This window comes from Trachurus trachurus (genome assembly GCF_905171665.1).
Source record: "Trachurus trachurus genome assembly, chromosome: 23".
In the NCBI taxonomy this organism is placed as follows: domain Eukaryota; kingdom Metazoa; phylum Chordata; class Actinopteri; order Carangiformes; family Carangidae; genus Trachurus; species Trachurus trachurus.
In genome coordinates, this window is record NC_139912.1 from 12,880,743 (window position 1) to 12,908,157 (window position 27,415).

The 27,415-nt window shown below is 41.9% G+C and overlaps 2 protein-coding genes across 2 annotated transcripts; both read right to left on the reverse strand.

Annotated features, from left to right (window-relative positions):
• Positions 1-700: 700 nt before the first annotated feature.
• pkp2 (plakophilin 2) lies at positions 701-11,859 on the reverse strand. Its single transcript, XM_083999871.1, has 13 exons — positions 11,579-11,859; positions 10,113-10,183; positions 8,410-9,032; positions 8,181-8,319; positions 7,398-7,605; positions 7,113-7,290; positions 5,431-5,548; positions 4,954-5,115; positions 3,415-3,588; positions 2,470-2,623; positions 2,099-2,291; positions 1,924-2,011; positions 701-1,373 (listed from the first exon to the last, which is right to left on the reverse strand). Exons 1-13 carry the CDS (start codon positions 11,769-11,771, stop codon positions 1,305-1,307), a joined length of 2,370 nt encoding a protein of 789 aa, XP_083855997.1. The 5' UTR covers positions 11,772-11,859; the 3' UTR covers positions 701-1,304.
• A 1,661-nt stretch (positions 11,860-13,520) lies between these two features.
• On the reverse strand, positions 13,521-26,931 carry nudt4b (nudix (nucleoside diphosphate linked moiety X)-type motif 4b). Its single transcript, XM_083999864.1, has 5 exons — positions 26,310-26,931; positions 19,469-19,579; positions 17,938-17,982; positions 17,555-17,642; positions 13,521-16,753 (listed from the first exon to the last, which is right to left on the reverse strand). Exons 1-5 carry the CDS (start codon positions 26,403-26,405, stop codon positions 16,530-16,532), a joined length of 564 nt encoding a protein of 187 aa, XP_083855990.1. The 5' UTR covers positions 26,406-26,931; the 3' UTR covers positions 13,521-16,529.
• Positions 26,932-27,415: the final 484 nt, after the last annotated feature.

Sequence of the window (27,415 nt, forward strand, 5' to 3'; positions counted from 1 at the left end):
AAGACCACCGAGGATGAGTGTGTTCAGTTTTGACTACAGCATGGTTGGTGCAGGGTTCGCTTACCTCACGGTCGTGACTTCTGGGCTCGCTCACCTGTCTTTCATGTCGTCTTCCCTTTTCATTTCCAGTCCCTCGTCTGGGAGGGAGGGGCGAAGTCAACTGGCACCCAGCCTCTTGAGCCAGCCAGCCAGCCAGCCAGCCAGCCGGCCCCCCCTCCTTTCTCAGATACCACTTCAGCTGCCGCAGTGCAGCTCACCTCAAAGTCACCGAGAGGCCCGAGGAACGAAGCCAAACACCGGAGGTTTCACTCTCCTCTCCTCCTCTGGCACAGACTTAGTCATCCTCACTTCATTTGCAAATGATGGAGAAAGCTGTTTGATCAAGAGTTGTTTTCAAACATAAAAGCTCTTTGAACTTCATGATAGTCATTGATCTTTCAGTTTTTTTTATACATGTATAAATATTCCAAAAAATAATAATAAATTATTAACAATAAAGTTTAGTGAAAACAGTTTATTCACATGAGGAAACAACAGAAACAAGACAGATCAGCATGAATCATTGTTTTTAAAATACATTTATATACAAACACGAACAGTCGTCCAATAAAAATGAACTGATCTTCATCCTTTACATGTTTTTCATTGTGGTTCTTTGTATAATTACTTGAAGTGCTTCAAAACACACGGCAACATCCACAAATGTCAAGCCAAATAAAATAAAATTAGATATTAGAAAAAAAACACTTACAGAAATACTTTACATTTCATTCATTACAATAGCTGAAGAAAGTTCCTATGTTCATCAGGCAGATTTTCTGACCGTAAGGCACAAAGACTGAGGCCTGAAGCGTCTGATGCATCTGATGAAGAATGTGAAGAAACTAAAAAGTGCGTTAAAGGTCCCGTGAAATGAAAAACGTCTCCTCACTAATGTCCTTCTTATGTTGTTGAGTTACCTATCTCTATTTCAGCACCACACCTTGACTCTTTTCCTGTTTGTATAATTACTAAAAAAACAAAACCCTATTTTTTGTCCTTAAGCTACTGAACACTAACATCTGCACTAATAGTCAGTGAAACACATTCAAACACAAAAGAAAATCGTTATTTTAAAGCTGTTTCATGAGACTTTCAAGAAAAGCTCAAGTGTAGTTAACAGTGTTCTGACTGCAGCAGAAAAACAAATCCAAGTTTCTTTAACTAAACTGTGACACAGAAACAGTGCAATGAGTTGTGACTGTGAAGTGCTGATATACTGTTATCAAGTGCAGCTCGGTATCCAGGATCTTCGGCTCAGTTTTCTAGTAGTTTCCAGAGTTTACAGCCTTTGTTGTTCTGGCATTGACGAAGTCAGCCTTCTTGTAACCACACTGCGAGAAACAACAGAGGTGTTAAGTCTGGGATGCTGTGGTGGGTGAGTGGGTGGGGAACATTCACTATTTGGGTTTGTGCAGGAGATTGCAGGTCTGACACTTGCTGTCATATTTCCACTGCACCATCTAATGATCCAGAAATAACTTAAAAAAAACTAAACAATTCTTGATATTGTTTTGATGCTGGTATGTACAGATTCTCATATAGAATATGAAAATGCTTTACTTAAGCGCCCTCTGGTGGTAGTTTTTGGCAGGAAGTCACCAGGTGGGTAAATCCCTCAATTTTATAAATGAAATATTTCCATGAAGAAGCTCTGCTCATAGATTTTCAATTACCCAAAATGGCTGAATACAACTGATTCTTCTTATCAACAATTTAATTATATATGCAAACCAATTCCTTGCAGGGACAAGTCTGTGTCTACATTACACTATGTTGTAGGCAAAGGACAATGAATTAGACAGAAAAAACCCACATGACTGACTGTTGTCCTTGTGTAAAGCATGTGTTTTACTGTAAGGAATTGTATGGATAAGAACTCACCTTCTTGTAGGCGCGATGGAGATCTTTGTGTTTCCACATGGTGTGCAGCAGGAGACATGCAGCATGACCCGCTCTGGACGGCCCATAGCTGGAACACAGAAAGATGAATTTATTCTGTCCTGTTTACATATTGTATGAACATATACATGTAACTGTAAGATGAGCGCTGACTGACCCGTTGTCTTTGCTGCTGATGTTGATGATCTTTGGGAGGGCTCCTTGGTTGACGATGGCTCTGACGTGCTGCGTGTCGCTCTGGCTGAGGTTGGTCAAGATGTGACAAAGACAGGTCGTCACCGCGGTGGGCAGGTCGGTGCCAGTGTCGTCATTGGGCAGCATCTCCACAACCTCCGGCAACACCTGCTTTACTACAGGAGGAAGAAACAGGAAAGATATACATAAACTTGAAATGAATAAAAAGACAGCTGGAGGCTGTGTGTGGATGTTTTATTGACTTCAGGAAAATATACATATTTAAATTGTACTTAAACTTACTTAAAGGCTTATATTCAAAATATGTGTCTTTTGGTTTGAATGGAAAAGTACCTATTTCAGGATGCATGTCATAGTAGTGAGAGACGTTTCTGATCAGAGACATGGCCGTTCTCTTCACATCCCGTTCTCCCTCCTGTAACATCTTCTTGATTTGCTGAAGACCGTTCTCCCGCTGAACAATGGTGGAAGTAATGGCTTCAGACACCTGCCACACCACAGAGAATAGATTAAACATGTGCCATATATTGCTTGTTTAAATGCAATCCATATGAGAAAAGGTATGTTTGTTTTCTCATCATGCCACTAAAACTTTGTTTGAATCCTCAGCAGTAAAATAGTTTGTGGATCCATGTACTCACTACGCCTTTGCAAGAAATACATAGATGAGTAACAATTCACATCCATACACGTTTTGAAATCTGTCATATTCTTTTAAAATTAGTATCTAGTGCAAAAGATATTTGATTAATTCAATTCTACCAATTTAAAATCTTTAATGTTTACAGGCTGCACTCTCAGAAGCAGAGGAAAGCTTCATTTTCTGCATTGTGCATTGAAAATTCAAAAGGTGAAGATTTTATTTCCCCAAAGGTTTCAGCAGAATATGTAGAAATTCCAAACCATGCAAATATCAGCATTAAAATATTCCCTAAAAGTAAAACAGAAACAGATAAAACTGAACTGTGAGACATCACTGTGGATTTGGGTAATTTGCGATAAGGACTTTGTGTTTATCATAATAACAGATGGAAAGAAATAGAAAATAAACCTGTATTCCTGACACAAACCTGAGAGAAGAGCTTTAATCTAACTAATGCAAACCTACAGTATCAACTACCACACTCATCAAAATCAAAATGATCCACCCTCTCTGACTCACAACTAAAACATTACATCCAAATATATTCCTGAGTTAAGTGTACATTAAACTGTAACGGCTCCATTTTCACAGTTGAAGCTCCAGAGTGAAGCTGTGAAACATCTGCGCCGTCTTACCGCTCCATTTCCAGCTGTGATGTTCTGCAGAGCTCCAATGGCGGCCTCCTGGGTGTAGTGGCGCACACTGCGGGCCATCAGCGACATGTACATCCGGATGGTGATGGAGCTCCACAGCCACTCTATCCCGCGGGGATTAGCCTTGTCCTCCAGCAGAGGGCGTTGTTGCAGGTGCTGAGAGGAAGAAAGGAGCGATGAGCTGCAGCTTCCAGATGGGTTCAACGGGTTCATGCCGACACAACAGGAGGCTGCTATTATTCAGCAGGTGAATGAATCATGTACATACTCTCACTCTCATTGTGTGTGTGTCTGGGTAGGAATGTATGGTTTACATAAGCAGAGCTCCAGAGCATTTTTGCAACATCATCATACTGTAAACACATAATTAAAAAGAATTCACACAGCAGCATCTGGAAAGCTGCAATGCAGATATTGTTTTTTATTGCATTGCAGCTGCCTTAATGGACATGTAATGAGGATCACTTAAAGGGATAGTTCAACATTTTGGCAAATTGGCCCATTGCCATAATCCCTATAGTTTTAGGAGTAGCTGCGAGCTGCTCAGAGCTACACTACGGAGGATAATGGGATTTCTTGGTTTCCCTCATCAAACTAATCAAATAGCCTACACAATCCAACAACTCCAAAACGCTCTTGTGGACAAGTTGTGACCTGCACATTCACCACACTATGAGATAATAACGGAACGTTAGTAGACAGAGTTGTTTTCGAGGTAAATTCATGCAAAACCGCTGATGCGCGTTCCCTTCAGGGGCAAAAATATAAATATTAACACCTCTGTCCACACAGACTTTCGTGTATTTTAGTTGAAATCCAAAATCAAACTATTTGAGCGGAGTTTGAACCTGGGAGTGAGTGAGGCCCCAGCGAACATGCCCGCACAGGCCCACTGTGGGTGGGACAGTGTGGGCAGGACACACTAATCCCATGTGGGCCCCACACAGGGCCCACATCATCTCCTTTCACCACTGGAACCCTAATGTTGTATTGAGTTGTGGTTCTGTCCAGCTTTAAAAAAGTCAATTTTTACCTTTTGGCCTAAACTCTCATTTAATTTCCACCAACTGCACCAATGAGATGGTTCGCTAGCTGCTAATTGCTCTACTTTGCTATTTAGCTTGGTAGTTTAGCTAGTCACTAATTTGGTCTGTCCATTGATACAACAATGACTTAAAAGAAGCTAATGTTTTGTTCAACTTAAAGGGAACTGCAGTGTTTGTGCTAATAATTCTCTATTGTTGATATGAAATGTCATTGAATGTGCTTTTATAAAGTTTGTGACAGCAAATCTGTTTACCGCGTTAGCAGGAATGTAAAATGTCACATAGGCCTACTGTATGTAATTGCTTTGATGTTTCTCCTCCAGCAAACAATGAGAGAAAGAGAAATACAATCACCTTCAAAGAAGCTGTTTTAACAGGCGACTAAACCTGCAGCAATTCAGCAGTTTTAAAAGAATTTCTGTTAAATATCATACGACATCTTTTGTCGGTGTGGATTATTATCCGAAGGGATTACCTCTGTGATCTTGGCGCTGCGGTCAGGAAAGCAGCTGACACTCTTTTGCTTGGGAGCCAGGTTTTGTCGAGATTCTCTGAGATCTTGTGCGTACTTCTTGGGCAGCTCGGCCTCGATCTGATAAGACAGGTTGTGCAGGATGCAGACGCAGTTCTCTGTGGACTGCAAAGCGGATGAATACAGATAAATGTCAAATTATAGACAGTGCTGCATGGTGGTACTAAATTAAACCCAGTAAGTTTTGCATTGCAGTTGACTGACAGAACAATTTAAGTATGGGATTGGATCGTGCATTTTCTAATCCTGTGAGTAGCAACAGGATTTATTAGAATGACTAGACATGGACAACACAATAGGAAAAGTATGGTTCAGATACAGTGTGCATCACATCACAAAACATCTCCTGTGTATCTTAACCTATATATTCGAACAGTAAAACCAACTGTTTTTATGGGATGCCCATCATTTTCATTTCACCTTGTCATCCGTTTTATGATCGGCTATGGTCCCCCGCACGTAGTAGACTAGAGAGTCGATGAGATTCTCACAATCCCTCATCGCTTTCCTGCCATCTGGACCGGAAGAGCTCAGATTTCTGGGAACAGACACAGGCAAAACATTCAAGGTAATGTGACATTAGTATGTTTTAATCAGATAAGCCGTTCTCAGTGTCACTGGACCAGTGAAGTCAGCAGTACAACAAATTCCCACATTGTAATGGACCAAATAAAAACACGTGGTGTCATTCTGCCGATGACATAATTATACAAGTCAATGTTACACTGTTTTGGATCTCAGCCATCTGCAATCTTAACAATCTTATTAAAGCCTTTTTATGTAATCCAACATCCCTTGGAAAAAAATAAAGCGCAAATTATTATTCTAACTCACAACTCACACACAACAGTTGTTTGATGAAATATGAGAGGAACTCATCATTTTCCCATCCACAGGGGACCTCAAGGGGGTTTAAGAACATGATAAGGAGAACTTGATAAGGCAGGGCCAGCGAGGACTGAGTGATTTCAGTTCAGCAGAGCGGAGAGAAGAGAGAGCTCCATGAATAATTCAGGCTTTGACTCTTTTCATCCGGCTGTAGTTGCCAAGGGAGCAGTGCGTCTGATAGCTCCTGCTTTGTAAACAGAGAAGAGATGATATACGTCCGCACACAAACATGTCCAACTGGAAACTAACGAGGTGATACATAATCTCGGATCACAACAGATAAATTGTCGTTTAACACAATCAAATATGGCGTCTCGGCTTAATGAGAAAGCAGCATCTGTCTTCATTCTGGCTTTATGCAGCGGTGAAGCCAGTTGTTACTGATCTGACCGTTTGTGGCCCAAGAGGGAAAAAATAAAGAACCCATATCACAAGTAATAGGCAGAATATTTTTGACTGTTTGTGAGCACTGAACTGAAACAGGAAAAGATGGATGTTTCTTTAATCCATCATCATGTAGCCGTCACACTGTTTGCGTGTCTTCGTTGGTGCCAGTTCGATAAAGGAACAAAGGTTGTTTCCAAAGAAGTATAGCCGCCGTTTCCTGCTTCTCATTAGATGGGTGATAACACTTTTTTATCACACCTAACAACTGTTGAATCATAACTCAGCTTGGCGGACGCCGGCGCCATGTATGTCTGTATCTCTGCCATCTGTTAGCTCTCAGTCTTTGTAATATCATAAACGTATTGGCTTATGCTGCACCGTGACCACGCCTGGCCTGCACTTTGCTACTGCTTCTTCACTCCTCATAGGCTGTAAACCTTTCACTTCCTCCATCAGTTCCTCCATATGTGCAAATAACACACTCAAAGTTATTCATCTGTTTGTTTTCAAGGCAAGTGCATGACCGGTTTTTGCACAAGTCTGTTGTTTGGTGTGAGCTGATGATCTGACACCTGCAGTGGCGTCTGTTTAGATCAATCTGAGGGTGTAGTTTTAAAAGCTGACTGGGTTTAGGGGATTTGTTGACATACTTGTGAATGTCTTTTCCCCACACTGTTAGATACCACTATATGTCATTTTGTTGAAAAATCTCAATAAAAGATTTGGGGAAAAAAACCCAAAAAGCAGATGTTTTTCCAAGTCTTTCCAAAAAGAAAGACAAATTGAGCACTTTTGAAATAATAAATTAATTTCTGTTTAAAACCTACCGTAGGCAGCCTGTAGCAAAGTGGAAAACATCATCATCGGCGAGGAGCTCGTCTTTCGGGTTCTCGCCTTCAGAAATACCAGAACTGGGCACCAGTACTGACTTAGTAAGGACAAGTAGGGCTTCTTTGGTAAGACGCTCTTTCAAAATGTCATGAGAGGAGAGGTTCCACAGAAGACCTAAGGGGATAAATGGAAATTTCCTCTATTATTTGCAAAAAAGACGTCCAAGCGCGCAGCAATCATCTGAGCCTCTATTTATGTTGCAAAGCAAAACAAAAACTGACCAGTAAGTTGTCGCCTGGTCTCTGTGTCGCGGCTGCTTTTTAGTGCATCCAAAACGGTGGCCAAACCTCCGTCTTCCTTCACCTCCATCTTGTTTTCGTCGTTCTGGTACACGACATTGCGCAGCGCCCCGGCGGCGACACGTTGCACCTCCTCGTTGTCGCTCTGGAGGAGCTGCAGGAGCTTTCCAATTCCACGGAGGTAGTAAACCTGAAGAGAAGAGCAGATTATAGACTGACCATGGGAAGCCATGGCATTCGGAAAATGTTTTTTGCTATGCCCATTATGTTTAACAACTCTTCTTGAGTGTAAAAATGTAGATCTGCAACAAAAATATGCGTGTGTCTGAAGCTCCAGGGTAAAAAATAGTTTTATTTACATGTTCTTACAGTGTTTGGGTGTGTTCTTGCTGACACTACATAGTAAGACAGGCCATATTAGTGATCGGTGATCAGTGGCAGCACCAATAGGCTGCCATGAGGTGTCACTTTATTTAAGGTTTAATCATAATACTGCTGTAATGTTAATTAATTTATGTGTGTTGGAGGTAGTAGTTTGACATCCCCTCAGCATGTTCCACTTTAAATGTGTGTGTGAATTCTGGAGAAGAGCTACGCGACTGAAAACTCTACTTCTAGGGGAGAAATTTGTGTATACACAGCTATTCAAAGAGGTGCAAAAATGCTATAACCACGCAAATATCTGCTAAGCAAAACTGTGTTTTACATATATAGCTGTCAACAAATTCTATTTTGAATCGCTGAAGAACGATATGACACACTTACCATCTTTTTAGCATCCGCGCTCTTGAAACATTGATTCTGTATGTGGCTGGCTGCACAGATCAGCGTTTCCTCGTTGTCCTGGGTCAACAGGTTCACTGCTCTCTCCAGCGTCATCTCTGGAGGCTTGTTCTCCGACTTCCTGTGTGAGGAAAAAGAAGATGGGCATGAATGAGAAAATGTACAATTCAAACGTGGTTCATGGCCTGAATCATATAGTATATGATCTTACAGTGTTGTGACTTTCTGTGCCTGTATGTGCTGGACGGGGGAATCTGCTTCCATCAGTTTCCCCATGTCCACCTCCATGCTGACGACCGAGGGTGGGTATGAATTGTGTCTCTGGAGCTCCTGGCCCTCCCTCCTCATCTGAGCGAGCCAGGATATTCCTTCCTCAGGCTGAGTAACACCAAGCATCATATCCCGACCCGCTGCCAGTACGGGTACTTCCTGTTTGACAATAGTTTGGTTATGACTCCAGCCAGAGTCATATTCACCCTCACCACCTCCCTGAAATGACACCTGTGCAAACATAGGCTGCTGCCCTGCCGCCTGTCTCAGTGACCTATGGCGGAAGCTCCCGTGTGCAGAGGTGGAAGCATGTGGACGTGTGAGGCGAGGGACCTCAGAGAAGGCGTAGCGCCGACACGAATCGAACCCGAACGAGTGGCCCAGCGGAGGGCTCGTTCTGTGCGACTGGATGGGGAGGGTGGCCGTCCCAAAGCGGTAGGCGCTGTAATTGAAACGGCTGTGTGGTAACTGCGGGCTCGGAGGTGGGGAGACTTCCACCCTCCTGGATGGTTTCTGCAGGCGGCTGCTTGCAACAGAATGGCTGGAGAAGGCCCATCCATTCGTCTGGGGAAAAACAAAACAAAACAAAATATAATCTGCACTGTAATACATGGTGAGGTTTTTATTCTGCAATTCTCACTTTAAGACGCATAGATTGGATCCACATACACTGTGTTGCCCCAACTATGTAAAAGATGCCGATTATGATGCTGCGTATAGTAACTATTTTTAAATTATCTAATAAATTAAAGACTATGGCACAAATTTGTAATTCAGAGCCTTCATATTGAACAAACTCTGATCATGTGTGAAAATGTGTGTTATACTATCATAATCATTTAGATGTTGTTAGCTTCCTACTTATCGGTAAAGATACATATATATATATAGATATTTTTATATGCTGCATTTTATTTGAACTGGATTTATATTCGAGAAAGTGGAAGTATAAAATACAGTTGTTTAAGATTGTGTGTGGTGTTTTTATTCAAAATGTTAAAAAGAATAATAATTGGTTAAAAATATATTTATCAATATTTTATTCTATTACTAGACATTTCAGGTGACCCCATTTGAATTCCAGGCGACCCCACATGGGGTGGCCAAGGTTGAAAAACACAGCTCTATAGGGTCATCGTAAAGGTTATTATAAAAAGAAGACAATAAAACAAAATAGTAAATAATTGTCGCTATGGTGACATGACATTCATTCACACAGCTGCTCTAATGAATTGCCTTACCCCATATAAATATTAGACCGTATTAAATCACATCTCAGGTAAACAGTTGACACAAAATGTTCAAACAGAATGACAAGACGTTCACATGCTAATGGAAACTACTGATGTCAAAGCCATAGATCATGATGCCAAGCAAAAGTACGAGCGTAATGATTCATTTCATATCAGCCTGTGATCGTTGAGCAGCTGCAGAGAATTTGACTGTATTCAAATTGTCGTAACTCGTGATAAGCAAATACGAGTCAGTGCTGCAGTCTCTTTATATTATGGTCAGGTACAAAAATCATGAACAGAACCAGCTGCAGGAAAAACAGATCATGTCTATTTAGTGGGAAAAATGACTCATGAATCTTTGAGTTACACAGGAAGAAGATGAAAAATGTCTCTGGCAAGAGTCCCTCACCTTTGTGTTTGGTAAGAGTCCATTGGAAGCATCAAAGCCCTTTGCTGTGTGTTTCTGTAAACTGATACCCCCTGAAACGAGTTGAAGAAGTTTTGTTAGTGTACAGTTTCACACTGTAATCACCTAAATGCATGTCAACACTGACACACCCCCGGGTCAAGGGTGTGTGTGTGTGTGACTCCGACCCTCACTGCCTGAGCTCACAAAGCACAACAGTGTCCAGTGAGTGTGCTGCCAGCATCTATACTATGTTTTATAACCAAACTATGACGCAAACAAGTGAGCGATCAGTTGATAATGGAGATAAACGTTTGTTGTCGCCCTGTAAACATGTGAGTCAGGCTTAACTGGATGAAAGCGTGTGGTCAAACACATCTTCACACCTAGTTTGGTTCAGGAATTTTATCTCACTCATGAAATCCTTTTTCAAAACAGCCTTGTCAGTCTGTCTCACTGTTGTGAAGGCCATTGTGCTAAATCATCTGGTGCAAACTAATATAGTTATAGATAACAAGCATTGACAGGATCTATCATGCTACCCTGAAACTGGTATAATTATTTTTTGTTGATGACTGACAGGCGTTCATATAGCTGACTCACTTATATCCACTACTACTTTACCTGAGAATGAGGGCATGACCTCCGGGAAATTCGGTAAGTGGGTGAGATATTACATTCAAGCTCTATCAGCTGTCACTTACAGCAGCCTTGAGGCAAACCTATGAAACTCCAGGAACCTGTTGGGTGAGTAAACTACTACGCCTCATACATTCCTGTCACAGAAAAATACCTGTATTTAGCCTGCATCATTCAACTGGGGTATATTTACATCACAAAATATATCCTATGAGCATCAAAGGCCTCTGGCAGGGTTTACTCATCGTGATCAGTTCCCAACCTGAGGATCAAGACCCCCACATAGTGATCACAAGATAACTGAGTATAGGAAAGAAGACAAATTGATCTGCTATCTAAATTCCTGTCAATCTCCCTGGATTTTCTCATCCTTGCTTGCATTATGTAAACAATAGCACTGTGTTGTGTCTCCAGGACTAACTATAAATACATATGAAGAATGATTTATAATAATAATTAAAAAATCCATTTTAGGTTAAGCTGCTAAGGCAATGGTTGAAAGGTGAAGAAGGGCTGCAAGCATGCACAAAAGCCATAATATAACCTACTGTAACTACTGTTTAATAGCTGTGTCACAATACAATGTTCACAACATAAAAAGAAAAGAAAAAGAAAAAAAAGAAAGGAAAGGAAAAAAGGGGAGTTAATTATCCTCTGTAATAATTATGAAGAGAGGGGGAATGCCCTTGGTCTCCAGTGTACCACCCCCACTATAAACCATTATGCCTATTCATCTTGTTGTGCAAATCTGTGTTTTTAAAAAATGTTTCAAGGTGTTGTGTAATCAATATCGCCGATTACAGCCACTGAGAAAAAAGTTGAAGCATTACCACTTGACACGCTCCTTCTCGCTTTCCGTGCCAGTGTGAGCTGAACCTGCTGATGAACGCGGAGACTCCGCTCGGCTGAACCGTGTTTCGTCGAGGACCGCGCGGAGGGCTCGGCCGGCAGAGCCAGACTGGTGTCGTCCAGCACGAAAGAGTCCTGAGCAGGTAACGCAGACTTGAAAAACAGCTCGTCCATTGTTGGGACAGATCCGTAGTAATCCCACTGCAATCCGAGTTCAGGCCGGTCGCTTCATTGAACCGGAGGACCTGGTTCCGCTCCTGGGTGACTGCAGTTTTACCGTCCTGCTGCTTTGTTGTCCCTCAGATCTCAGGTGGGTCGACGGACGGAGCTGCTGCTACTGCGGAGGGCGGGGCCAGAGGAGACGCACCTGAGGTGTCAGGTGTCACTAGGCTACCATGTAGCTGCATTTACAGAAGTAGACTACTGATGGCTAGTTAAATAGTAGTGTATCTACTTTATGAAAGTATTAGCCTTTTATTTTCTGCTTCTCTCCTACTTCTGAGGACAGACTTGATTGAAACGTAACTAACAGGTGTAGTTTACTCAAGCTTTCAAGCTATAGCATTCCCTAAAAGGTTATTTTCCCCACAAAATAATATTATGCATTATTACATATCAAACTAATTTATAGATTACAAGGAATAACCATTGACCTTTAAGCAGTTGCTAACCATCAATGGATTAAAATAATAGGCTATTATGCATTATTACATATCAAACTAACTTACCATTGACCTTTAAGCAGTTGCTAACCATCAATGGATTAAATAATTGAATAAACACTAAAATATCCTGTTAATTATTAAATTTAGGAGGTGCTGGTTGTCACAAAAAGCAGGCTATTTGTTTCCTCCTTTTTCCAGATCCTTTCACTATGCTAACTGGCTGCTATATATCTTCAGCCAGCCAATGGACAGCTAGGGCTATGAGAGTCAAAATCTTTAATGTTTTCTCTTAAAAATGAAATTCACCTCCATCTACATTTGTTGGAGGAGAAACATCCATTTTCTTCAAAAGTCAAATATGACACACTTTTGTAGCCATGCCTTTTACCACCAGTCAGACATTTGTGATGCTTTCCACTCAAGGCCTCCACATTTGGCTTTGTTCTCTTGACAGTGTGCTACAGGCAGCTGCTCAGCCTGTTTTGTTTCCCTGATGAGAACAAAGACCAACTTCTTTCTTACTATATTCTACTGTTACTGTATTATATGTTCAGTTACTTCCAAACAAATCAGAATAAGTGAAAATACGGGGGGGCTTCAGAGGGTTGGACTGGTCTTGACTGTGGTCCCAAAGTCAAAATGTAGTTTAATGCTCCTTGTCATTTGATACTGTGCAAGGTGTCTAGTCTAACCCAAAAATGGCACATAATAAACATGTAACATTACAGAGGCTAATCCCCGCTGAGAATGGAGGGTGGGGGTGGGAAATGGCTCACATCTTTACCACAGGGCCATAAAGCAGGTTAATCTGGTCATGACTCCAAATCTATTATTACCTTCAAATGCTTTCTAATGGGTCATCGGCAGCTGGACCCCTCATTATCTTTTACTAGGCAACATATTGTTGCTTCCAAAAATAAAGCTACTGAATCATAATTGTATTGATTAAGATTCATGTGGCTCATATATTATGAATCACGATAAAAATAGATGAACATGAAACAACTGTTGCAATTCGATTTTTCCCCTTTAATGCAATCTTTTCTCAAAAACAATCTTCAGTTCCAGTCCAGCTCTTTAAATCATTTTCACATTAAACTTTTCTGTGCATATTAATATTCATGAATAAATGGTGACAAGACTCAAGTTTGCTTTGTGCCACACACATCCGTATGACATTACAATGTGTTCAGCAAACATTCAAGGTGTCCAAATCCACAAAACAACAGTCATTATGTGGACACATGTCCTGGCTGTCTTTACTTTTTTTTTTTTTTTCTTTTCTGTGGGATTCTTTCCTCAGTGTCATGTTTAACCCATAATATAACACAGTCACAGATCAACATAGACCCCCAACATGAAACAGCATTTCAACAAGTGGGAAAAGAAGGTGGTTCATGAAGCACCAAGTGGCATTAAGGTGAAAAACATCAAGATTAATGGGTTTAAGTTAAGTTTTTTGTTGATTTCATGTGTAGTCTGAAATGGTTTTATATTCTTAGTTACATGACTAATGGGTGTTAAAACAGTATGGGGCAAAGAATAAGTGCCTACAGTCATCATTTCAATTATGGGAGATGCAGTCAGTCTCTATAAACACACTCCTTTTCACATGGTTAATGATTACATTCTCAGGTAACATTAAAACATTAATGAACTGAATCAAGCAATGTTTAACATCTTATTTCTCAAACTTGTTGGCCTGCAGGTCTGTATAACATTGACATTACGTTGACACCCCCCACCCCCACCCCCCGATCTGAAGACCAACAAATTTTTAATTTGGCACATCATATTTCACGTTCATCAATCCACAATACATACTTCACATACACACACATTCGGAGGTTTAAGGTGGCTGGAGTTACTTATTAATCTATCATATGCATTTGAAAGTTGATGATAGCTGAACTATTAAAGTTCATGGTACTGTGCATGAGGGAGCAGTGAGCCATCATGGTTTTGAAGCATGACATACATCTGTGCTGAACTGGGAAACCTAAAAGAGGTGAGTTATATTCTAATTAAACACTTTCATAAACATTCATCTGTGACAGTGTGATAGTGTATTTTTAATGTTCTTACTAACCCTCCAAAACGTTGCTCTGATCAGTACCATCCTGCCTTTATTTTCTAAAATTGCATTTTTTTTGTCTCCAACATGTTAAGTATCTTCATTAAAAAAACAGATTTCATCATTTTATTTTTACTCATTAATACTCAGACTTGTGTGCTTGCTTGTCTATAACAAACACAATTTAATTGGCATGATCATATATATATATATATCTATATTGTAAAAAAAAAAGAAAAAACAAAAGAAAAATGCATCAGGTTCTTTATGCAACACCTCAAATATTTTGAGGACACAGTATGTATTTTTTTTGTCAACCTAATTTTGTGTTGTCTTCGTACATCTCATTCTGAATTTCAATTCTTGATTCATGATGGACAACCATGTGGAATTAACCAAATCACATTTTGAAATGCATTAATTCCACTGAAACACAAAACCAACCTTCATATCCTAAACCTGTGGCACATTGTAGTTGATACAAACATCCTGTACGGTACATAACTCAGTGAGGTTTTTCTACTCGTCTTTTTCTGCCATTTGTACATTGTTAAAAAATATATAAAATATTAAGAGAATTTTTTACAGGTTCATTCAGGTTAAAAACACATTTTCAATGTTTCTCTTCAAAGCTATTTACAAATCTCTGTATGGTTACTATAGTCGTCATTCAGCTGTCGACACAGGAGTGAGTGGGTTGATGGACAAACAAAACAAAACAAAACAAAATGTAATGAGTCACCTTTCTTTGGATTTTTGTTGTGTTGATAATTCAGTTGTGTTTTTTTCATTAAAATATTTTTGAGAGGAGATTGTTGCCTTTTATTGACAATCTATAATCAAAAGAGACAGGAAATATGAATGGGGGTTAATTATTAAGAAAATTAAATTTAAAATCACTTACTGGTACAGTTTAAACTATCAGTGACAGAATTTTCCACTTTTTATATTAATGTATTGACTAATCAAAATATAGTTGGCAGATTAAATTATGTTGAAATAATTATTAGTTGCAGCCCTAGTAATAAGTAATCTAAGTTACTTGTATACGGTAAACAAAATCAATAATTCTGTACATTGAAATTAATTTGATAGTTGCTTTAAGTAATCTGCCCGGCAGCACCATGATACACTATAAAGAGTGACTCAGCATTATTTCCATTCAAGGTAAAATGTTTTGAAAAGGGATTCTTCTGTAAATTACACTGAAATGAACTTGACCCCCCGACCATGGCTCAAGGCAGCATGTAACACCTTTGCCTCATTAAATACTCTGACAACATGGGAAACAAAAAGGTATGTGGCTTTACACAGACAACACACCATATCTGTTGGACAAGTCAAGGTTAGTTGACTTGTAATTTCCGAGGCATTGGCTGAAGTTTAACTATGAATGCAGCAGTGTTGTGTCAAAGGATATCGAACAGCGTCATGACTTGGATCCAGTTTTCAGCTTGAACTGAGGTAGCAACTCACTGACGGCTTTTTTATCAGGGCGACTTTGTGTCTGTTTAAACAAACTTTCACTGTAGTTTAATTTTATTTATATGATGTGGAGGAAGCAGATTTATTGTTGTAGTAAACTAACCCCACTCCACATTAAAATGCTAAAGAGGAGATTCTTGAAACATCGATGCCCAGGCATTAGATCCATGTCTGTCATGATATTTGGTTGTTATCATCATGGGTCGATGATGAAGACATTATTCAGTCTAGAAATATTCCCCCCCCCCACATGGACGTGCTTTTGGGGTCAATTACCCTTTTATTAACTAGAAAGCATATCCATTCTGCTAAAAAGAAAATAAAAAATGACCGTTAGTGAAGTAAAACAACCCAAATACAACATTCATACAAAGTTTCTGTAAGGCATTCCTTCACCAGCAGAGTCTGCAGCTTCCTCTTCACAAACTTCAGCTCCTCGGTCCGGTGTTTGCCAGCAAATGAAAAGGTGTTCTTGAGTTAGCCATGTGCACAGCTTTACCAGCTTCTCTTGCTCAGTCACATGAGTCTTTAAACACAGTCCTGGCAATGGCTTTGGTCTGTCCTGCAGCTAAGACTAGAAATTATACATACAAGAGCCGCAACTCTTAAAAAAAAAAAAAAAAGAGTCACTAGATTCATGCAAGACTGTACAGACTTTCAGTGAGCCGTCCGAGCTGGACAGGACAGAGGGTTTTGCAGGGTGCAGTCCTATCTGCAGGAGGAGCCCAGCACGGTCCCCGTCGAGGGCGTGGTGGTGGCCGTGGCGCTGTAGTGGGGGTAGTTGTCGTTGGGTGGCGGGCTCGGGAGGATGGAGTTGCCGTTGGTGGGGGAGCAGCTGAGCTGGAGCCTCCGCAGGTACTCGGCGTGGACGGGTTTGTGGCTCTGCAGCACTTTGATGGCCTCGTCCACCGTGAACCACTCCCTCTTACGGCCTGCAGAGGGAGACAGAGATTGAAGCATGAGTTAAAAGGAAGCTTTCACGTTAGATTATCCTTATGTAATACAACCTGCAACAAACACTAGAAGCTTTTTCCCCCCTTTTCCACTGGGTGTTTTTAAAGTGTATCAAAGCTATTTCTTCTAGAGTAGATGTACCAAACATCAAGGAAAGCACAAGCTTCACTGCCGTAGCTTTAATGTTACTCTCTTCCAGCTATAAGGAAGACTCAGAGAACGGTTGACTGGATATTTGATGATTTTCAAGTTTAATTTGAAGCAGGTCCGTTCTCTGAGTATGTTGCTGTCAATGTGTATTTAATAGTTAACTGCAGCTAATTAAAACTCAGTTCAAGCCAAGTGAAGGTAAACTGTGTCTTAGGGACTATGCACACACTGTATATATGAAACTACGACATATGCCCAGGAAATATGCAGTCATGTGTCCACAGAAATAGCCGGTACATGTGCGATAGACTCTTTCATATTTCAAAACAAGAGTCCAGCAGAAGGAGCAGGCTCTGGTTTACACTGATTTACACCGCTGACAGCGCTAATATACTGCAGCTAAAGAACCACTGCAGCTAAGATCAGTGCCCTAGATTTACAGGCACCTGCTGTCACTGCATACCCCACTGCCCATATAGTCTCCATGCAGCACAGTGGCATTCACATTAATAAAAAAAGACAGGCATTTTCTGAAAGGTGTGACAGCACTCGGCAGAGCAAGTACACACATACACACACACACTACTGCAGCTGCAAACACTGGTGAGAGGGTGAAGGGGACACGGTACCTATGTTGACAGAGTCTTCCCAGGCCTCCAGAGTTTCTGTCACAGTCAACACATACACGTACGTCCGGTGCTTCCGATCTTGGTTTTGCTTTGGGGATCAGAAGGAAAGAAAACTTGAGTATTTGATAATAACACAAGATTATAATGTCTCAATGCACACACAAAGATATACTGAATTATCAGAGAATTCATTCATTCATTTCACTGATGAACATAACATTGAGCTATAGTTTTCAATGCACCAACTGAAAAATACACATTAGACCCAAAATCAGGTTTATTAGCAGAGTTTTCTAAGAAATACCATGAGTTTTAATATGAAAACCTGTACATTTTATATAGTAATAATAGTGCACTTCGATGTAGGTATGTTAGAGGCTTACCTCGAACACACCCAGCAGCCGTCCCAGCTTGCCCTTCACACCAGCCTGAAGAAGAAAAGAGGAGAAATCATTAAAGGGGGATTTTTTCCTCTTTACTGGTTCAATTCTATAAAACAGCCAGACAGTGGAGGACACTTTTGTGTAGATGTGACCTTACACCACAAATCACTCGCATGAATAGAAAGTGAAAAGCAGTCTTCAAACCACAGACTGTACTCTGTGTCGCACAATGGGTATTGTGTATTAGATTTCAGTGTTTTAAAGAACTTCGGACCCACCTCCATGGACTCAACTCTGCTTTGTTTTGATGTACAAGTGCCTGACGGACGATAACTCTGCATGAAAACATTCAGAACTAAGCTGCAGAATATGCCCACGAGCCAAGGCTGAGATATTCTGGGGCTTTATTTTTGTAGAAACCGTCACCCAAGCTACAACCACCATCACTCTTAAAAGGTGTGATGGTGTGTACATGTGTTTTGGGCTGCCATTCGGCGATAGCAAATCTTCAGGAGGACATTATATAATAACAGTCATCATTATGACTCATTTGTAACGCTCCGTCGCCTGGGGAAAACAAACTGGCACGAATCCCGAAAGAGTTTCATTACGGAAATGTAATTATGCCCCCTTTCATAACACCTAGCAGTTGTTGTATTAATTCAGTTGCACTTCGCGGGATTCAAATTACCGTCAAGACATATGACATCTGTCCTTTCCCCCCTTCTCGGGATACTTGTCACTCTGTCCCACTGATGTGCGCAGCGGGTCTGTGGATGCACAGGAATCCAGCGAGAAGCCAAGTTTAGACCACTGACGCGACTGAGAACACGGCGTTCCCAACCGGAGGGGACCTCTGGAATACCAGCGGGCTCCTCAGTCACCCAGCTACTGACACCGGCGGCCCTTCAACAATCTTCACCCTTACCCTGCCTGCTGCTGCTGCTACTGCTGCTGCTGCTGCTGCTGCCGCCAACCACAGCAGCTCCACTTCTGGTCATTTCAGTGCGTTTATTTTACTGGAAACAAACACTGGCAAAAGGGGCGTGAGAGAGACAGTCACAGGGCTCTCCAAGGATACACAGATGTGTGTTTGAGCTCCTCTGCAAGATTTCTAATAATAATAATAATAATAATGACCACAAACAGCTTTCCCTATCCAAAACATGGCAGGTGTAACGTCCTTAGCAGCCATATGTTGTCTCGAGTGACCTCTGAACAGATTTGCACCTCTGAATTGCCAAGTCACGCTGTACAAATATCACATATATGTTATGTTTTATATATTTAGCTGTATCATATCACTTCTTTGCTCTCCTTTTACATACTTTTATGATCTCTCTCGACATTTTTGACTCTTTTCGCTTTTAGATCCTTGTTATATAATAGGCAGTTGGCCTTTGGATGTAGGTTAAGATTAACTTCAGTAAAATCAAATGTCCTCTGCCTTGTGATCGCGTGTAATGACCTCGATTTGGGGGGTTAAGAGTTTGTTAATGTGATATGAGAGCAAATCCACGGATGTAATCACCTCTTCAAACACCTCTCGCACGGCGGCCCCACACGGCTCCTCCTCTGGCTCCATCCCTCCTCCGGGGACGATCCACTGGTCCGGGTGCCGACTGCTGCTCACCAGCAGAACCTGTCGAAGAAAAAAACAAAACCTTAGTGTGCCTTTATCTTTTTATTTCACTGTGACCTTGTTTGGCTCTAAGGAAATACAGACACTCATCATGGAATCACAACCTGAAGGAAGAGGAGAACCATTTCCTCCCTATTTGGTTTCGTAGTGGAGGGAGTTCTTTTCTGGCACCTGAATGTTGATCGAGATTTGCCTCGGTGACTTCGAGCCTCTTTTTCAGTGTCAGACTGAAACTGAGCACTTCGACATGAGCCATGACCCTTTGGCTCAGTCGGGTCTAAAGGACAGGTGACTGATGAGTGGTGGTGCCTCTGCTATTTATTCTCTGTTGTTGCTTACGGGATCTTCAATCTACCACAGCGTCTATTAAACATTCTAGTCTAAAGAAATAAACAGTCCTATAAGTTAAATAAGTACAAAAAATATGAGAATAATGTAATATTGGGGTTATTCCATTGCAACTTCGACTGTTAATTATTATTATGTAGCTAAACATCACAAACAAACCTTCATAACAATGTTAACTAACTGGAACAAAACAAACATGGTCCATATTTTTGGGTCTATATTCAATATCCGTTTTTATTTATCATATTAATCTCACTCATCTCGTGATGGAGCGCAATCAGAGCCAGTATCGAGGCTTTTGCGACACAACATGACCCCAGCAAACAATGCATTTAAAAACCAAGCATGAGCGACTGAAATCCTATCAGTGTTCCTCCGGAGCGTCCCGGTTTGAATTACACTACAGTTGCAGAGGACACCGATACGCACAGATCAGATGTGCCTGCATCTGCGGTTTCTGCCAGTAGCCACGTAGCAGCCGCAACGGCCACGAGCGCACCTGCTGTAAACATTATCACATTTGCATGGAGGAATTAAATCATTGTTTAAAGACTAGGTCTGTCGGTGACAGGCAGCACACTGGTTGTAGTGAGTGAAATCAGCAACCAATGCAGGAAGAAATCAATGAAAGAGGACCCAAATTGTCTCCGATGGCTCATTTACTTGTGATTTGACTGCATAATCTAAATGTTTCAGCTTTTCATTTACCATATTAGGTCAATTTTTTACACTCAAATCTGACACAAGCATACAAACTGATCTGCTACCTGAGATGGCCTAGAAGCAGCAGTACTGCTCATGTTATCGTTTCTCCTGCATCCTTGCCAATTAAGATATCGCTCTGTAAGCTTTAAATGTAAATATACATGCCATGAAGAGAGAAACATGTGTCCACCAGCTTGCACAACAGATTGTGAAATTCACCTCAGCCACCCATCCGATCGCCATATCCAGTAATCTGCCAGGAGTCAGCCTGTCACTTAATCCTAACTCAGCTTTTGTATAGCTACCCTTACGCTCTCTAATGGGATTGTGGCCGCACAGGCCTTCTGAGGCTTCTCTTAGGCCCACGGCCAAGGGGCCAAACCGATTGGCCAGCAGCACATGCCCGGGGGCCTCTGACAGCGAAGTCGCTTGTCGGCTGCTGCCTTTCTCACGTGCCGCTCTCACTGAAACTCACTCAGCCACCTGGCTATTCCCAGACGATATAGGTTAGGATGGAGGGGGCAGGAAGCGGTCGGGTTGCGAGTGTGTGTGCAACTTTACGGCACGAATGTCGAGCATGAGTGCCGTGGATTAGGTGTGTGTGCACGGCACGCTCTGTAAACATTTTCTGCAGATGAAAAGGTCCAAGAAAAACATAGGAGAGGTGTTTATCCCATACAACAGGTGTGGGTGTTATACAGTTTACAGTAAATGATGTGTGTTAAAAGAGGACACATTTACAGTTACTGGACAAGCAGTGCTAAGTGCAGAACATGACGTCTTCTCAGTAGAGTGCAAACTGTAGGAAATGTGCAAAGTTGAACCTGACAGCCTGGAGTTAAAACAAGCTGATTGTGAACTTAAGGCCTACAATCGTGAATTGAGAAGCGGGTATTTAAAAAAAATAGTGACCTTGTTTGAATATTCAGAAGCTCCTTCTCATTTGTTGTCTTGGAGTGTGTCATATACAGCAAGTGTTTATTTGAACACCTGTTTTCCAATGTGCTGTTAACGCCTGAAGCGCTTCCATGCAGACTGGGCTATTTCAGTGCTATGAGATAATAAAAGATTCATTCATTCTTTGTGTTTTGGATGGGTTAAGAGATTTCAGAGCTCTCTTACACCTGGCACTGTGTGTCTATGTGTGTGTGTGTGTGTGTGTGTGTGTGTGAGTGTGTCTCTCCGTGTGCTGCTGATCTGCGGCCAACAGGCTTACAGGGGAAATCGCCGGTGTCAACGCGTCCGAAGGCTGACAGTGTGGGGTTGTATACAAAACAAAAGCCGCAGAGTTTCCAGGGCAGCAAGGGACAAAGTAGATTTCTGCTTTGCTTGTGCCGTTTTTATCTGGTGGTAGACGACGTCCATCCTCAGAACACAGCGAAGGCCACGCGCTTTGTTTTGTTTTAATGAGCCGAGCAATGTCGAGGACTGAATCGACATATTGCAGACGGTGTATAATTAAGAATTTGTTCCTTCACATGTACTGCTGAGATGAATGCAGCCATTAGTTTTATAAGAGGGGGCAGCAGGGGTTTGGTGCTGCCTTTTAGACTTGCTAATGGAAAAACAAGTCAAGCCTGTCTCCTTGTATTCCTCTCCAGCACCAAGTTACTTACTGAAACCCAGAAAAATCAGTGAAATTAAAAGGAAAGTATCTAAAGCTCATTACAAATCAGGCAGGTGAAGAACTACTCTGGGGAACAAGAACCCCTGGTTGATGCGTCATGATCTATTCCTCGCTCTTAACCCCATTCACGATCTTTTAAAGTGTGATGAAAAAAACCAAAACAAAATAACTCACACCGTCCTGACAGGTCAGCGGTCAGACGACAGCTGAACTCTAAGCACAGAAACTCCACTTATATTTGGAAAGAGGGGCAGGGTGAAGGAGAAACCCCATGGGGAATGCTGTAGTGTTTCCCGGTTACATTTCACTGTTTTGCAGCTTGAGCTACTTCCCAAAGGGCCCCCATTGTGGAAAGAGAAATTCTAGGGCAACATACAGTAAATCTCCTCTGTGTAATGAAACCCACTACGCCGGTATATTGAAATGTCAGACACATCTGGCGTTACCCAGAAATCCATCTTTACAGAAGTTACAACAAGCATGAGCTGTAAAAATAGAAATCATTCATCCTTAAGCTTAATTTGAGATATCAGAGTTGTCACTGGCGGTTAAACACTGGCTTTGACAGTAAGTCCCGTGGCATGCCTTCAAAGAGGGACAGCAGGCAGGAATATTCTGGAGGACATAAACACCTCCTCCTCCTCCCCGAGGAGGAACGCCTGTAGCTGTCAAATAAAGAAGGCTCCAAATGCCAGGCCAGGCCGGGCGCTGGGAGGAGAGAATGATGGTTAAGTCTTAAGACGCTCAGGCAGACAAGTACTGGGCCAGAATCAATAGTGCCACGGAGAGTAATACACTCGCTGCATTATAAAGGTATCAACAAATAAGCGGAGTCATAAAGAGAGACAAGTCAGAGACAAACAGCAGGAGGTAAAGGGAGAGAGAGCCTGAGCGCCTTTTATGGCGAAGCATCCACTCACACTGATAACCACTGTACCATTTCCAGTTTGACACTGTTTACAATCTGCTGCAATAATCTTCCATATCTAGCCTCCAGGTTACAATCTGATAAACACCGAGCTTATTGCTACAACTATTGTCCTGATCAGAGATAGCAATTCATTTCTCTCTTTCCAACTGATGCAAAAACTCATTGCAGTGAAGTTGTATGAAAGCCTGAGCCGAGCGTATGGGTTGCTTCTAGACAAAACAAACAAAAGACGTTGATAGTGTGAGCTTGTTGAACTTGGATTTACAGTACAGTACTTTTATATACAACAAGCAGTTTTACAGGCCAGTATTCACCTTCCTTTTAGCTCTGTTTTGTTCTCCAGAGGAAAACACCTCCTTTGGGGTGCTAAATGCTGCAATATACTAATGACTAACTTGGTCTGTCTTCAGCCAACAGATAGAACAAAACAATGCCAATCAATGCAGTGTGAAGTGGTTACTATAAAACCAAAACAATGAGATGGCAGACACACAAAAATAACCGGTAGAGCTGCTTATCATGTGTCATGTTTTTTCAGGTGATTCATAATCATTTAATCAGTTGTTTGTAGAAAAACACCGATTACAGCAGTTTTAAAGCTGTACGGACTCTGGACTTCTGACTGCTGTTTCATTACTTCTGGGAGATTAATGAAAGTTGTGATGAAATCATTTCCCAAAAGCTGTTCATCTGCTGCACACCCCCACAACTCTGTCAGTTTCACTGTCAATATGTTCTAAGAGTTTCGGGGGAATATTTGCAAAAAAAAGTTAATTAGTTTCAGTTTAGATTAAATGTTGTCTTAATTCAATTAATCCTTCAGAAAACACAAGAAAACACATTACGACTACTTATTTAATTAAAGTTTTCTGCAACCTATCATTGCCCTATTAAGATGTAAAATAATTAAAGTGCCAACTCTCTTGACACACAGACCCCAAGGAGTGTGCATGGTGTGAAACTCAGGTGGCCCAACTCAGCTATCACTGCCATCCCTCTGCACTGTCAGGTTGCTGCTTTCCCTTGTTAGGACTTTAATTGCTGTCAGAGTACCTCGCCCAGAGGGCTCAGCTTTCTCCCTTCCTCTACAAAACAAAACACTCAAGCAGCATGTGTGGCTCTTATTTCACCACATTTGGGTCTCCTGTGTCTAGGAACTGATTGTTTGCGGTAGGCGTGTGTGTAAGGAAAGTATTGATGCCACAGTGCCCCATACGTCAAGCTTCTTTAAGCAGAAAATGGATATTGTCATGGCCCAACATCTGACTGACTGCTTCTCTTTGCTCTAAGCAGTGTCATCTCTGTGATTACATGAGTAGACTTGTTTGTCAGAGCCTGACAATCCTGAAGGTGATAGTCACACCTACACCTACACTCTTCTGCTCTCACAATATTCCATAATTGCTCTTTCCTGTAAAAGTTGTGTGAAAAACATAACAGTGTACCAACAAGTTCTGATTAAAAAAAAAATTAGGGAAAAGTACAAAAGTTTATACATTTTTCCTTATAACAACTGACAAATCTCTAATTTTATAAAATCTCTTTTGTGGTGCTCCATTTAAAACTCAGACATAATGATGACATAACATCTGCACACATGTAAGTGAGCGGATATGCTTGTGTCTAGTGACCCCAGACTGGACTGCTTTTATTCTATATTGTGTAACAGTTTGTTTATGCCATGCAGACAGAGGAGGCTAAATTTAGACCTGCAAGAATATGCCACAAAGGCTTTGATATGGCCCGGATGTTTTTAATATAAACATGACTATGTGGTCATTTGGATTCATAGTTACTACTTGTCCCAACAGGGGGGCTTATAACTACCATGGCCAATAGGTGTGTAAGAATAAGAGTAACTCTAAACAACATTCAGAGTAACAGAGAGTATTTATTTTAAATTTAAATATCTTTTGGTTTAGTCTACACAGTTATATAAGGTTTTCTGTATTTAATATCATTATGCTTTGTTGTTGTTTGTGGAGATTGCACAAATACAAATATTACATACAAATGTAAATAAGACATGACACTGTATTAGATATCTAGGGAGCTAAATGTTAATGTGCTAATATCTTCAGAATACCAAAGCTAATGTACTTTAATTAACGTCTGAAGTGAAAACTTCTGCTTGAGGCATTGGATATCCCTTTTAAAGTTGGTCTATGTGTTGCATGTCACCGAGAAAAGACATACCGTAATTGCGTTAAAGGTCTGTCACCCCATATTCATTATTTACGTGGTAAAGGCTCCTTTAAATCCTCATCCACATAATTGCTACGCAGCTGCCCGCTCAAGGCCGGCGGGATGCAGCATTATCATGAATGGCCACTGCCTGGTCATGGATGCTTACGCTGCCTCACTTATTAAATGTGATGAAGTGACTCGACATTTGACAGATATATTTAATAATAGACTCTTAGTCTATATTCTCGTCTCCTCGCCCAACACGAGCCGATGTTGGAGCCGCTATTTAAGGAAACGTGCATGCAACAGAGCGCCTCGCCCCCTCTGTTTGCTACTTCCAAGCTAGCTAAAGGTTAACAGGAAGTACTGCGAGCGTCTCTTCAAAATAAGAGATTTGTATTCGACGAAAGCATTGGGTTCGATTGAATTCCTGGTCGGTGTGGGTTTATTTTGAAAAACCACCACCGTTGCTCTGGTGTTGCTAAGTGACGCTACCTTGACAACAGTCGATTTTCTCTTTTCTCTACGTGCTCCTCGAACTAGCCTAAACTGGATAGCCCAAGGCGCATCAGCAGCAGCAGCAGCAGCACCACCACCACCACCAGTGGCACAGAAAAACACGAACCAAAACACTGGCCTTCAATGAAACATGTCAGCAGAGTCAACGTTGCAACACTTCAAAAATAATGAGACGCTATAAATCAAATACAAAATCTATAAACGTAGAATATTGCCCCATTTTATCCCCCACACTCCCCCTCTCCTCTCCCCTCCCCTGGGCTGTCTGTCTGAATGACTGGGTGCAGATAGAGGATGACTAGGCCACAAAGTCAAGATACAACCGCATATGCATATGGTCCAAAAAAAAGAGGGGGGGGGGGGGGGGGGGGGGTTAGCTTAGTCATAACGTTACACTGCGGGGTCTCTCTTACCTCTTCCTCTCGTTCATTCTTGAAGCACAGACACGCCGCTCGTTTCTTGAAGCCCTCGCCATCGTACGTCCTGGTCTGGTTCGGCTTGAGCTTCATGCTGGATTTTTTTTTTTTAATTCTGCCTCCTCGACTTTCAGTCCTTCAGTCAGAACCGGCAAAAACACGAGAGAGAGCGAGCGAGAGAGGGGGAGAGAGAGCGGACGGGGGGGAGTGGGTGGCCGGTGAGTGGTGGTGGTGGTGGAGAGGAGAGGAGGGGGTGTCGGTCCTGTCCAACGAGTTGGTTAGGAGAGGAGCCGCCGCATCGTTACTGCTGCTGCTGCTGCTCTCTGCATCCGTGGTCCGAGATGGTCACTCATGGGAAGAGTGAAGAGTGGGAGGAGGAGGAGGAGGAGGAGGAGGGGGCTTCGCTCCGGAGGTATGATCCCTGGCTTTGGGTAGCCGACAACAAGACTCGTCTCTCCTGGATTAATGATTTCCTCGTAAGATCATCGGCGTGAGAGCACAGAAGTCCCGCAGGCAGGCAGGCAGGAGATCTTATGTAGACTACAGCCTACACACAGACACACACGCTCACACCACCGACACCACAGCCCTCCTCTAGACCCATTTGCGCATGGCCGCTGACTCAGTACAATGAACAGGCACACACACACACACACAGGAGTTTTAGATATCCAGATCACTCCTCTGAGACAGGAGCGCGCTCATTGGCTGCACCGGGGCTCAGTGGGCGGGGCTAACAGCTCTGGTCAAAACAGTGGTAAAGGATAAACAAATGTGTAATTTTGTGCTGATTCCCAAAACTGGTGCAAGTAGCTCTACAGCAGCAGCAGCAGCAGCCAGCAGGACATGGCCCCATTTGCCAAGTGAGCTTGTTCTTATGGGAAGAGTGTAGCCTACAGTCATTGATGGGGAGGGAGACTAATCAATAATAGTTGATCACTTTGTCCTATGATGTGGTAGGTTTTCAGGGCTTTTACATAAAAATCAGTTTGCTTTCTATGCAATTTGAGGGTGAGGGTAGACTCAGTAAGTTCCCTGTGTTTGGGGATTTTCCACAGCAGTTATATTGACAGACATGTCACAGTAGGAACCTGCGTGTCATA

Coding starts and splice junctions, on each gene's coding strand:
- pkp2 (XM_083999871.1), bottom strand. CDS start 11,771: ATGGACGAGCTGTTTTTCAAGTCTGCGTTACCTGCTCAGGACTCTTTC. Junction 7,291..7,397: donor GACCAGGCGACAACTTACTG/GTCAGTTTTTGT, acceptor TTATCCCCTTAG/GTCTTCTGTGGAACCTCTCC. Junction 5,116..5,430: donor ATCATAAAACGGATGACAAG/GTGAAATGAAAA, acceptor TCCGCTTTGCAG/TCCACAGAGAACTGCGTCTG.
- nudt4b (XM_083999864.1), bottom strand. CDS start 26,405: ATGAAGCTCAAGCCGAACCAGACCAGGACGTACGATGGCGAGGGCTTC. Junction 17,983..19,468: donor TGCGAGAGGTGTTTGAAGAG/GTGATTACATCC, acceptor TTTCTTCTTCAG/GCTGGTGTGAAGGGCAAGCT. Junction 17,643..17,937: donor GGCTGCTGGGTGTGTTCGAG/GTAAGCCTCTAA, acceptor TGATCCCCAAAG/CAAAACCAAGATCGGAAGCA.